General features: G+C 44.9%; 1 protein-coding gene across 2 annotated transcripts; it reads left to right on the top strand.

The window, feature by feature from the left end:
• Positions 1-121: 121 nt before the first annotated feature.
• nck1b (NCK adaptor protein 1b) lies at positions 122-11,900 on the top strand (the record flags this gene model as incomplete). Of its 2 annotated transcripts, none has more annotated exons than XM_079233972.1 (3): positions 122-347; positions 10,651-11,405; positions 11,696-11,900. In XM_079233972.1, 3 exons carry the CDS (start codon positions 122-124, stop codon positions 11,894-11,896), a joined length of 1,182 nt encoding a protein of 393 aa, XP_079090098.1. In that variant the 3' UTR covers positions 11,897-11,900. The 2 variants fall into 2 exon arrangements, with proteins under 2 accessions (XP_079090098.1, XP_079090099.1); XM_079233973.1 differs by lacking the exon at positions 122-347 and adding an exon at positions 3,288-3,321.
• Positions 11,901-13,310: the final 1,410 nt, after the last annotated feature.

Below are 13,310 nucleotides of genomic sequence, written 5' to 3'. Positions count from 1 at the left end.
CTGCTACTAGTACTGCTGCACATAAGTCAACACTGACCCAGATTCCAATGTATAATATAATGTTGAGCAACTCTGCCCTCCTTTTCTTCTCTCCTCCACCCTCCAGTGTACTGAGTGCAAGATGACGGAAGAGGTGATTGTCATCGCCAAGTTCGACTACATGGCCCAGCAGGACCAGGAGCTGGACATAAAGAAAAACGAGCGCCTCTGGCTCCTCGACGACTCCAAATCCTGGTGGAGGGTTCGAAATGCCACCAACAAAACAGGCTTTGTGCCGTCCAACTATGTGGAGAGGAAAAACAGTGCCAGGAAAGCTTCTATTGTCAAGAATCTCAAAGACACACTTGGTAAAACAAAACACACTTCTGCTCTATTCACTTTGCAAGTGTTTAATTCAGCTTGCGATAGTTTGATAAGCACTCAAGTTTGTTTATTTTTATTTTAGGTGCTTACACAATTCAAGTGAACCTGTATTTCCATTCTAAACATTTATATACATCGTCACTCACTCATAAGATGTTTTTGATAGACTGACTTTGTGTTTCATACACAACTGCTTATTGTTTAATCTAAATGGAGTAGCATCAGAGAGCATCCTTTATCTAGGCCAGCAGTACCGCTGTCTGTCTGTGACCACATTGCTGTGGTATCTAATGTACTCTCACGGCCTCCACAGGAAGATGGTCGTAGGTTGGTGCCTGATTGGTTGAAATGCTGAGAGCTGCTTTCTTCTCACAGCCCACTTAGACTGAAGCTTTAGTATCTGATTGGGGTGTCTAGAGTGTAGTGTCTAATGTGATGTGGCGTTTTTCCTTTTTGATCCTGAAGCGTTTGCGTAGGTAAGGCTGTTTTACATTACTTTAATTTCATGTGTTTTGTTTTAGGTTGAATACGAAATAGCAGAAAAAATACTGACTTTTCAAAATATCTCCTGCCCTTTTACCAGAATTGATACGACACAGGTGTTGTCTGCTCTGTCAACACAGCAGTAATATTTCTGGGCACTGCCATTTGCCAAGTGCCTTGTACTGCCAGGAGCACGGCAAATGTGACTGTATGTAAGCCAAGGTTACCATTTGTCTTCGCTTAATTCTTTGTGATGACAGGCATTTATGATAATTTGGTACACACATACTGACCACTGGCATTCAGATAACCTGATATTCATTTTGCCTTCAATTTAGTGTCTCGCTCTTTTCTCTCATGCGTTTTATAAAATGTATTGGTCTTTAGTTTCTGATTATTTTCACACTCTACAAGAGTTCTACTCTGCAAAACGTCATTGTCTTAATTAAGAGCATGACGGGATAACCATGTGTGTTGGTGTAGTCAAGCCATGTTTGTTTGGGCCAGATCTAATTAGATTTAAGGTTGTACAACAGTATTTGCTACAGGAACTTAAAGGCACACCTATATAGGAGTGCAGTATATTTACATTTAATTGAGTATTTAGAAAAATGCCATGTGTTGTGTGATATAATGCAGCTCTTTTTACTCGGTGTATTGTAGTTTATTCAATTTTTTGGAGCTGTTATGGCCCATTTAAAAAGCGCATGACATCAAGCCACACTTGTGAAACTGACAGAGGCAGCCTTATCTCTTTTGCTTTTGTGATTATGCCTTATTCCTGCGCGGGGTGACACCCTGCGAGGAAGCCCTGGCCCCAAAGTGGCTTTTACCTGCAGAGGGACTGAAAGAATGTGGGTGTTCTGGGTACTTCTAACCAGAAGTGTGTCATCAATTTGTAACTGTATCGCACTCTGCAGTGTTTGCAAAACACTTATCTGTTGGACATGTGAACTGTGTCTTCCTGTTAGCTGCACAGTGTGTGTATTTTTATTTATGTATTTAAAGTCTGTGCAACGTTTGACTGGTGACATTCGGGCACCAGCGTGTGCAGACCTACTCGGATGAAAATGTTGTGTTTGAGAAAACAGTTTACAATTATTATTTTTTATAAATACAGCTCATATATAGCTCTTTAAAAAAAAAAAAAAAGTAAGTCCTGAAAACACTGCCTTTTTAATTTACAAGACATTTCCTATGACTTATTGCTGAACTCAATCATGTAGATCGTTTAACTGCTGCACATTTAGTCTGCCATTCTGTTTGGCCCCTCAGGGTGTAGGTTTACTTTACTGTTAGTGTACTGTGTTGTTGGGTCGCACCACGGCCACGGGCTTCCTAACAACTTCCCACCTGTCACTACATCCATTGATCAAATAACCTCAGGTGAACAGCTGCACGGCACACACACGTGCACACAGGCTCAGGTCTCACTCACACATAAACACAATAAAACAAGGACTAATGTAAAACATGAGTTCAGGCAAATGTGAGCCTTGTTAAACACTAATACAATCTGAGAAAGCTTGTAAATCCGTCACCTTTGTCTCTTTTTTTTTTTTTTAATGAGCTAAAAGTAGATTTAAGACATTTAAACTAGAAGATTGTTGTTGGTGGTTGTGTTTTTCTTCTACGTGTGGGAGAACAATAAGAGAAAAAAACAGATGACTACACTTCCATATGTTATGTGGGAGGGGGGAAAAAAAATTATCCTTTTTTCCTTTTTTTTTTTTTTAAACAAGCCCGTTGCTGGGTGTGGAGTGGTGTCATCGTTTGAAAGAATGTGTAAGGGTATGATCTGTCTGCAGATGGCTGTTTTTTGGTGTGTGTGTGTGTGTGTGTGTGTGTGTGTGTGTGTGTGTGTGTGTGTGTGTGTGTGTGTGTGTGTGTGTGTGTGTGTGTGTGTGTGTGTGTGTGTGTGTGTGTGTATTTAAGGATTCATGTTTCCTGGGTTTGTTGTAAAGTTATGAGTGTGTCTCTACAAACAACTGCAGTCATGTGACAGAACTCAATGACTTGACTCACTGAGCCGTTGTGCAGCGTCCCCACAGATCCGTACTTACCAAGTATATTTTTCATATCGCTACCCTCCTAGAAATACTTATCTGCTGCTTAATGTTGATGGAATGGATCCTTTACTTTCCCTATATCTCTCTTCTTTTATCTCTCTTTCTTTCTCTGAGTCTGAGCGTCAGCCCCCTCCCTCTTTACTCCTTACCCTTTCCATGAGGCCTCTGTACTCTGCCTTCCAGAGCTAGACTGGAGGCCTCTCTATCCCGCGCACTCATTGGCTAAGACTGACCACGTGGTCATGGAGTGGGCCGCCCTGCTCCGCTGTCCGCCCAGCTCTCTGGGTGTTCACATGGAATGACTCTACAGCTGCAGTGGGAAGAGAGCAGGGGCCGGGAAAGAGACATAGAGGGAGAGACAGCGAGCCCAAAATGGACATGGCTAACCTATTCAAACATTTCTTTCGTGAGTTTTTCACTTTCTTCGTCATTCTGTCGCTCCTTGTTTTCCATTTTTACAAGCAGTTTTGAGAGCTTTTGTCTGAAGTTTGAGGGTTCTTTTTTTTCTTCTCTGACAAGAGCGGTTGTCACGGTTTTCTTTCATCATACCCTTTCTGATTTCTTTTCTTTTGATTTTGGTTGTAAGCTTCAGGTCAGCCAAATAATTGTGTCATATTTAGAGCGAGCGGAAAGAGATTTCTGTGCTAACATGTTGTGCTGGTAGAGAGAGAGAGTGTCTTAACAGCCTGTTCTGGCTGTCTGTGTAAGCGGCTGCAAAGACTGGGTGGATATGCTTTTGAGAAGCCTTCTGCTGAGCCGAAGCCTGTAATTGCCTCAGCAATCATTCTCTGTCTCTTTCTTTTAAACACACACACACACACACACGCACACACAGTAATCCTACTCCCATTTCTTTCTCGCATTTGTCCTAGTGAGTGGGCTGCAACTTGGTGGATTACATTATCATGCTTGAAGACCTCCTCCTCCACCCTGTTTAGGAATATCCCAAGACATAGCCGAAGTCTGTTTTCTTTTATACTAGCCTCAGGGCAAGCTCGCTCATTCTGGGAGGGTCCCACCCCGTCCACCCCACCGCTAGTCATGAGCTACAGTTGAAGGGACGCAGGGTGCTCATGTAGAACACTGTAGTCATTGTACTGAGAGGAGCAAGGGGTCTCCGCTGATTGATGGGACCCGGGCTCCCATCTCCCGCACCTCGCCTGGTTATCAGAGGAATGTCATTACCCCGGCAGCTCCGTGGGCCGCAGATACTTTACAGCCACACTGACACACTTTTTCAAAAGGCCCTGACGCACACCCATGCTGTAATCTCACCTTGTAACCGTTGAGTGGTATCTTCTGTCTCTGTCTATCTCTCTACGTGTGTGTGTGTGTGTGTGTGTGTGTGTGTGTGTGTCCGTGTGTGTGTCCGCTGCTTGTAAAGAATTCAGAGAGTGCAAAGGGCTGAGAAGAACATAGATGAGCTAACAAACCTTTTGCTTGTGTAAACTGAGAGCTGTTAGTCTCCTCTCTTTCTTTCTCTCGCTCTCTCTCCCCTCCCTCTGTTTTCCTGTTTCTCAGCCTCCCCAGCGAGCGGAAACTCTAATTTGAGCCACATTTCTCTCTGAGCGTTGGAGGAGTGCAGGCCAGAGAGGAAGTGAGAATTTTGAAGGAAGTTGAATCATTGTGCGGGGTCTGTCTGTTTGACTTTCTGGCAGTCTCTGTCCCGCGCTCCCTGCTTTCCAACGCCTTTTCTTTTCTCCAAACCGCTGTTCACTGTTCCCAGACCAGAAAAGCAAAAGACACAATTATAATTAAAAGATCGGCGGGAGAGTTGTCAACGCCACTTAGGCCCTAAGATGTTTTTCTCCCGTGAAGCTGTCCACTCAGCTTTGTTTTCCCGTTTCTTCTGCCATTAAGAATTGCTTAACAGGAAGTGAGCAGTGGGTTTGGACTTGTTGAAGACTTGCAAAGCACTATAAACATGTTGGTAGAAAACAGTGGAAGTGCTACAGCGCAGCTCCCCTGGTACATTAAACATAGTTGACTAATAGACTAGTGGATCGACAGAAAGTGAATCGGCAAATACATTTATAAGTTCAGCATTTTCTTTTAAGCAACAATGCCAAACATTTGCTGCTTTACAAATGTGAGGATTAGGTTGTGTTGAGTTTAGCAATACCTAACCTGAGTCATTGTTTTAAGTCCATGTCATGAGTATAGCTGGCTAGTGATCAATACTTTTTTGTTATTGAATAACATGTAGAGACTTGATGGATCAAAACGTCGGGGACGGAAATCTGCCATTGGGGCTTTCATGTGGGTCAGTTTTGTAGTCTTGTTTTCTTATTTCTTTAGATTGGTTCATTTCTAATTTTACTCAAAATTTTCTGTTTTGTCTTTCAACAATATTTACAAAATGTAGCATCTTTAGAAAAATAATATAATATGTCTTAAAGTTAAGTGTCGCATGTATCGGCACATTCTAAGTGACACTTTGCTCTGTCATTAGACTGATCCTGGACCAGCCACCAGAGCGAATGCTTATCTCTCAGTTTAGCTTCCTGCAGTTGCTCCTACTCTTCCATGAATAAATGTTGGCTTTTAGTTGTCAAGACATATGTTGTTTTAAAAATGATAGTCATTCAAAAGGCTGAAGTTAAGGACATATGGTATTGGTACTAATGAGAGGGAACCCAAGATATAATGTTCTTTTAAATTTGGGTCACTTGAGTTGAGTTAAGAAAAAATAGGTCATATGAAAGAAAGTATGGCAATGCCTGACTGTAAAAAGTTAGAAATGCTTGTGTTTGAGATTGATCATTGCAGTGGTGCAAACTTACACAAATAGCTTGATTCACAACCAATATGATTTCAGAATTAAAGTTAATACTTGCTGGAATACATACAACCACCTTGTTTTGCTATCAGGAAGGGTTCTGCTTGACAGAGTCTGTGACAGCATGCTGTACTGTCCAGCGCTGTAAAAACCAAATGGAGCCCTGCGCCTCCATCCCTCCCTCTGCTCCATCACAGCGACTGACGGCTGCCTGCTTTTGATGTCTCAGACGGCTGAAGTTGAAAGAGCTTTGAACGTTTCCTGTGCAGCTATCTGTCAGCCATGTTAAGCAGCTTGATTGAAGCTGTAGTCCTAAAAGGCACCCCAAACCAATCCCATTGAGGAACATGCCAACTCGCTCTTGTGTAGGTACGTTCCCTTTAGTCAGCTTGACTCACTCTTTCTGTCTGCACACAGTGTCATTACATTTAATGTGCAGGTCTCATACTGAACCATATCGCCGAGGGCTGCTGTGTTGCCTCACATGTCCGCTGAAAGCGAGTGACACGTTGTTGTTGAGTTTAAATTGCCATGGACACACAGAGGAAGGACTTCAGGATATGGAAGGAACTCGCCAGTGTTGTACTGACCTGATTACCAGAACGTTTAAAACACATTTGGCTCGAAAACAAAGAACATTTATTTGTGAGCGACAAAGCATTTTCGCTGCTGTTGAACTTGTCCCAGTGATCGTGTTCAAGTACAGGGATGTTCAGACACTGTCAGACAGCCTGACGCGGGGTGTTGTCGTGCACAGAGGAAGAGCCCTGGAATGGAGGGAAGCCGAGGGGTCGAAAGGGCCGTGGCAGACAATGGCTAGCCAGTCACTGTTGGGAGGCCACAGTTAAAAAACAAATCTAGTTCCTCTCTGTCGCTGGTAGCCAAACAATCTCCCCAGCACTTTCTTCTCCTCCGGCACCTCATCTGTAAGCAAAAAGTGAAGTTTTTTTTTTTTTAGGGATTTGACACACGCGTGTTGAGGCCTTTGTCATTGTTTGCAGTGAGTTACTGGCTTCTGACACGACATGATTTCCTTCCTCTGCATCCTTTTCTCAGGAAGTACACAGGAAAAAGCATCTGACGTCAAAAGAGAAAAGTTTCCAGTGCATTTTACTTCCTCTTCTGTGTTGAGGACCTTTCTTATGTAACAGTATAGCAGCGGCATGGTGTGTGGGTTTCAGGGGAAGCGCTCACCTACCACATAGACACATTATTCAGGTTTGAAGTGTGGGCTCTGAGAGGAGGACTGTCTTTCCCTCAGCTAGGGAGGACTTGGGGCTGACGTCAGGGGTTGTTAGTTCATTTTATTTTTTTTATTTATTTTTTTGGTGTGCAGGGCCCCATTACATGATGCAGCATTTGGGCCAAAAATTAAATTAAATTCTACTCGTCTGACTTTGGTAAAGCTAAGAGTACTGTGGCCTGCTGGTAAGATGGGCGGTCCCATGGTTAAAGATTCACGGCTTCAGTCCTGATAACAACCAGTGATGTGTCTGTCACAACAACAGATGCTGTGTCTGTCGAAGTTCTTGACCTCAAGGCTGCCCCGTCCGTGTAACTTTGATACCATATGCAGAGTTTAAAGGAAACAATGTACAGTGAATACAAGTGAATATTACATTATAAATATTGCACTCATTCCAGCTAGTTCTTTATACATTTTAAGATGGTCAGACATTTCTACTTGTAATGAACTATTTCACGTTTTCTGTCCGAGTCCTCGAACAATGTCACGTTGTGCTGATTTAGCAGCAACCCGCTGAAGCTGTTTCAATGGGATGCGCCTGCAATTATATTTCAAGGCAAAATGGTTAAACTATTTGTTAGACCAAACAGATATGAAATATGTTAATTCTGATATACTCAAAGCTTATCGAATACTGCTGCTCTGTCAGACTTTTTTGATAGCTGCACTGACCTGACCCCTAATGAGAGCCAATCCACATCGCTCAAACCGCAAAAGATATGCATTGATCAACCACCAGAACCCGACCCTCCTAATTTGATGCATTTTGGTTGAGCACCGCAGGGCTCCTCTTGAGGCGCAGCTAAAACTGGAGAAATCCAGAGAGCTTTCTTTCTCCCCCACCAACAGTAATATGAACATCTAGGCTAAATAAACAGATGCATTGTTCCAAAGTAAATCAACAAAACAAGTAACCCTTCATTAAAGCCATGAACTCTCCCTCTCTCACTCGCATACACACATGAACGTCCTTCCAACCCTGCAAATAGTTTAATATTAACAGGAAGCGTTATAATTGTAATACGTATTTTTTATAATAATAAATCATTTGAATGATTAAGAAGTGTTTTTCTCCTTCAAGTAGCACCAGCGATTGTCCAACCAATGACAATTTGATTGAGCAAAAGCACGTTGACCAACCAAACCGACCAGAAGGCATCTGCCCTTCAAACCTGGCAGAATATCCAGGAAGTGCTCGCCAAAATCGGTTATCACCAGTCAAGCAAAATGAAGCGGTGTCCACCATTTGAAGACAGAGGCCTTGCTTTAAGCATTACCACGCTGAGTGTGTGTGAAAGCCCGGCAAGATAGGAGCCTCTGCTGCATTGTAAACGAAAGCATAAACTCTGTTGTTTGTTTTGCTGGCAGCTGAGGAAATTCTCAGCAATTAACCTACAGCATCAGGACCGATGGGCGCTTATCTTATCTTCTCTTCTCTCCGTATCATCTACCTGATGCACAGGCACATGCCAACTTCCCTTTAATAACTCTGCTTCAATTGAGTGTCTAGTCAAATGAAATAGCTCTGGATTCTGATCTTTTTTTACTATGTAAAGTGTTCGTGTAAGAAGCAGGAAGCGGCAAATACCATCCCTGACAGGGACACTGATGAGGGCTGTTATACCTGGCCAGAGAGATACAATATAAGCTCTCAGTTGTCTCCGTTCTCAGCTGGAGCTCAACGTTCATTTATTTATGCAGGGTTGACCCCTGACCTTGTTTGGAGCTAACTAGGCCATTCCCAACTGTGCACAGCGCACTTCCTGGGGCTTGCACCTGCGCGAACATCTTCTTCCTCAACATGTGACCGTGGAAACGTTGGAGAGGAGTGAGCAGTTGTTGTTAATCTGTCTACATTTATAATCCAGCGTTTGTGGAATTCCCTAATTTGTCCATGTCATCTATATGAAAAATGATGTAGATGTTTAGTTTTTTGTCTTTTTTAAGTTCTTCCTTTTGAGTTATTAAAACTGCACAGAGGCATAAGTAGACCTCCACATACAGACATCATCTCTTAGCACCCTGTGTGCAGCCTGTAGTTATCTACAGTGGTGTGACTAATTACAGGGTCTACCTGGAAGCAATTTGACGTTGGACTCTCAGCGCTACCATGAAATTTGTCTGCGCTCCTTGAGTCACGGACACCTTTCAGTGCCAATTTATCTGTGGTAAGGCAGATTCAGCGTGGCGTTGTGACAAATTAGTCACGTTCCTCGCTACGAAAACAAACACACACCATCCTTCCAGCACAATCCCGGAGACTACGCCCTACCTTCCTATATAATTTCACCCAGCTGACTTTTGATTATGCAAGCAATAGCCTCGCAAACGTAATCAGAAATAGTCACTACTTTGGTTTGCTCACTGTGTCTGGTATCAAGGTCTGTCTCAGCCCGGGTTTGGTTTGCTGACATCATCATTATTTCAGCCGTAAGTCTGTGACTATAGCAGTTATGTTGTATCAGCTTTGCAAGAACACGCAACAAGGCGGGCGGTTCTGTTCCTTTCTACAAGTAATATACAGGCAGATCAAGCTGTGGTTCTCATTGCTGCTTTCTGGTGTCTTGGAAAGTTGGAAGAAGTTGTGATCTCGCCACTGTGTCCACTGCTAGCTACATGTTTGTGTCATACAACTGTTAGCATGCCAGGCTGCCAATTGGAAATTCTTGTCCAGTAAGACGATGGCCACAGGCCTGCCAAAGCTCGGCCTCCGGGCTTCATAACCGAGGGAAAGGCTAAAGGGCTTGGTAATCCCCCCCGTCTGTAAGCCTCTGGGCTGCTTCGAGTTGCCAATAGGTCGACTGCATGTATGATAAAATTCCCCCCGTGGTCATGCCCTGTGCGACGGGCTGACATTAAGACTGCAAACCGAAATGAAAAGCGCACTCTTTGCTAGACCACAGTGGATAGTGTCTTGATAAATATGCCCCTTTTATTCATCCCCTCGCTTTGCCGGAATCAAATGGTCAGCTCAGCTCAGCGGGATGTTTGGAGGGTAACGGGGGAGCCGAGAGTTGTGGACCGATGGGAGGAAGCGGAGCTAAGAGCGAGAGCGGTTGCAGAAGTGGGACAGAATTTGGTGTCCAGCTGCTGTACCAGCAAGGCCGCAGGTGTTGGTGCTAAGCAACAATGAAATGTGACCGAGGTCAAGTCCTGTTGTCTGTCATTCCAGTGCAGGTAGTTTGATAAACTAGTGCACATTTTTTTGTTTCCGCAGGATTTATAGGCCCATGCCAAAACAAGTTTTCACCCCAACCACACCGGCATTGCTTTTTTTGTTTCCTCAGCATCTCGGCCTAATCCCCAAGAATGCATCTGGGTTTGAAGTGTGGGGGCTAGGCCACTGTACATGTGGAAAAGGAATGATGTTAGCCCTACTTACACCCCCTTCCTAATGCTTATTATCGCTGCCTGGTATTTGTCTGAGATTTGTACTCCTTCCTTTACATTTTGAGGTGTCATGTAATGGTGTGTGGGTGTGTGAGTGAGTGAGTTTTGGCTGTTGAGACTTGTTCCACATCATTGGAAAGGGTGTGAAACTGTGAATTCCAGGGACTTGCTTTTTACTAAAATTGTGACCTTTTGTGAAATTGATACAAAAGATCTGTGTGCCTTCCTCACCTAATTCACTGGATTCACTTAAGTTTGGTGTAGATGATGCCGTTTTTTTTCTTTCTTTAAACTCTTGCACTTTTTTTTTTTTTGTCTAGGAATTGGGAAGGTGAAGAGCAGAAAGGGGGGTATGCGAGACACGGCCTCCAACGCGGACACGGACATGGGTGCAGATAACGGCGAGCGACTGTATGACCTCAACCTGCCCGCCTTGGTCAAGTTCAGCTACACGGCCGAGCGCGAGGACGAGCTGTCTCTGGTGAAAGGCACGCGGGTTGTGGTGATGGAGAAGTGCAGCGACGGCTGGTGGCGCGGCAGCTACACCGGGCGGTCTGGCTGGTTTCCGTCCAACTACGTGACGGAGGACATGGACGGGACGGCGGGGGGAGGGGGCATGGGCGGGCTCGGAGACCCGGCCGGATCGCTAACGGAGAAGCTGGCGGCCGTGGTGAACAGCACCACGAACGGGAACAGAGTGCTGCACACGGTTCAGGCGCTCTACCCTTTCAGCTCGGAAAATGACGAGGAGCTTAACTTTGAAAAAGGCGAAGTGATGGAGGTCGTGGAGAAGCCCGAGAACGACCCGGAGTGGTGGAAGTGTCGCAAAGCGGACGGACAACTGGGCTTGGTGCCTAAAAACTACGTCACTGTGCTGGACTCCGCCTCCCATAAATCCGCAGCAGGGCCTGCTGGGCCGCCCACGCCCGACTGTGACTACATCTCGCCCTCGAGCGTCGGGCGCTTCGCGGGGAAGGAGTGGTACTACGGAAAGGTGACGCGCCACCAGGCAGAGGTGGCCCTCAACCAGAGAGGCGTCGAGGGGGACTTTCTCATCCGAGACAGCGAGTCATCGGTCAGTAGCCGCCGCGCCGCTCCTGATGTGTTGTACAAGGTTTACAGCTGCGAGGCACCTTTACACTGTGTGGTTTGGGCTGTCGGGTGGTTATTTGGAGCTTTGGTGACAGCGTCTGAAATTTAGAATCCAATTCTCCCAATGCGACTGCTGCTATGAATGTTACAATAAACATTCATGGTTGTTGTCGCTGCACAGTCTGAAGGCGCCTTGACTCAACAGAAAGAAATCTTAAAAGCACTGTCTGAACACTGATAATATAAACTTGTATTTCCTTTTTCTTTTCACAGCCAAATGACTTCTCCATCTCCCTGAAGGCGCAGAGTAAGAACAAGCATTTCAAAGTGCAGCTGAAAGAAACCCTTTACTGCATTGGACAGCGCAAGTTCAACTCTATGGAGGAGCTTGTTGAACACTACAAAAAGGCCCCCATCTTTACCAGTGAGCAGGGAGACAAACTGTACCTGATCAAGGCTCTGGCTGCCTCCTGATCCCTCTGTTACACACACACACACACTTCCACGCACACACACACACACACACAAACCTATACATTAACTGCATCCCTATATAAATACATACAGATACTTACGCCACAACACACACTAACATTTAAACTCGAAGCCTGAGGACTTTAACACATCATCAGGACTTAAATGCCCGATTTGTGAGCATTCCAAGAGGAGGTATGGGAGACACATGGAGGAATGGAAGCGGGAGACGAAAAGACTATGGACTCCTGAGAGTTGACTACAGACTTCTTGGTCGGCTATTTTAAATTATCCAGATGTGTTAGGTCATAGGCGATGCCATTTATTTCCACCTTGATATCTATTAGAGTTGCCTTTTTTAGTTTCCTTTTTTTTTTTTTTGTTGATAATATATAATCTTTTTAACGGTTTCTTTAAAAAAAATGTGACTTTTAACTGTATCCAATTCACAACAACCACCCGTATGAGGCATTTTTCAGATGTTCGCAAACTCGCCTACAGAGGTCGACATTTCAACTCGTTTTTATGTTGTCTGTCTTAATTTTTTTCTCTCTGATTGTGGACAACGCTAATCCACAACTTCTGCTAACTGCTAATCATGAATAAAAACTAAGTGACCAAAATATATTTATTGATACAATTCTGTTAGGATCATAGTGGTAGAGATTGCAATATCGCACGGCGCATGTGGTTGGAGGATTTGGAGGATTCCTTAGTTGTTCAACTTTATTTTTGTACAACCGAACTGCTTGTCTCACATATTGCTGTATCCATATCATGTGAATGTTACAAAGCCGAGACATTGCAGACAGTTGGGGGGGGCGGTGAGGGGGGGGGGGGGGGCTGACTTTGCATGCGTGCATGCAGGCAGTAAAGTGTCCTCGCACTTCATCTCCCAAAAGAGAGACCGTCTTCATGAGCGATGGGGAGTTTGTCCCTGTGTCTAGAGGTCATGTGACGAGTCAGAAAGGAGTTCCCGCCCTAGCCCCTGCTGAAGTGTGACTGACAGCTGATGCGTCCTCTCCAGTGTCGTTAAAGGGGATGTTTCTCTGGAGACGACGAAGAAGAGGAGGAGGAGGAGGAGGAGGAAGGAGGGCATCGGGGTGGGTGTACGCTGACGGCAGTGCAGCTTCCAAACACAGCTGGAAGTGGAGCTGGGAGGGGAAGCTGAGGACCAGTATAGGCGGTCGGGAGGATGAGGTCACTGCTCCTCAATTAGTGATCACTGGAGGGAATGGATGAGTTAAGGGGTCACCCGGGGGTCGTGTTTGTGCAGTTGCAGCGCGCACACATCACGCCAGGAGACGCCCTCTTGCTCGAGGACACACACAGGGATTCCAGAAACTAATTCCTTTTCACGACGAAGTACTGGTAAAAAGAAATGCTCTGTAGTCTCTTTGATATCTGGGCTATT

Source organism: Taurulus bubalis, assembly GCF_910589615.1.
Source record: "Taurulus bubalis genome assembly, chromosome: 18".
NCBI lineage: Eukaryota > Metazoa > Chordata > Actinopteri > Perciformes > Cottidae > Taurulus > Taurulus bubalis.
This window is presented reverse-complemented; position numbering and strand designations above follow the sequence as displayed.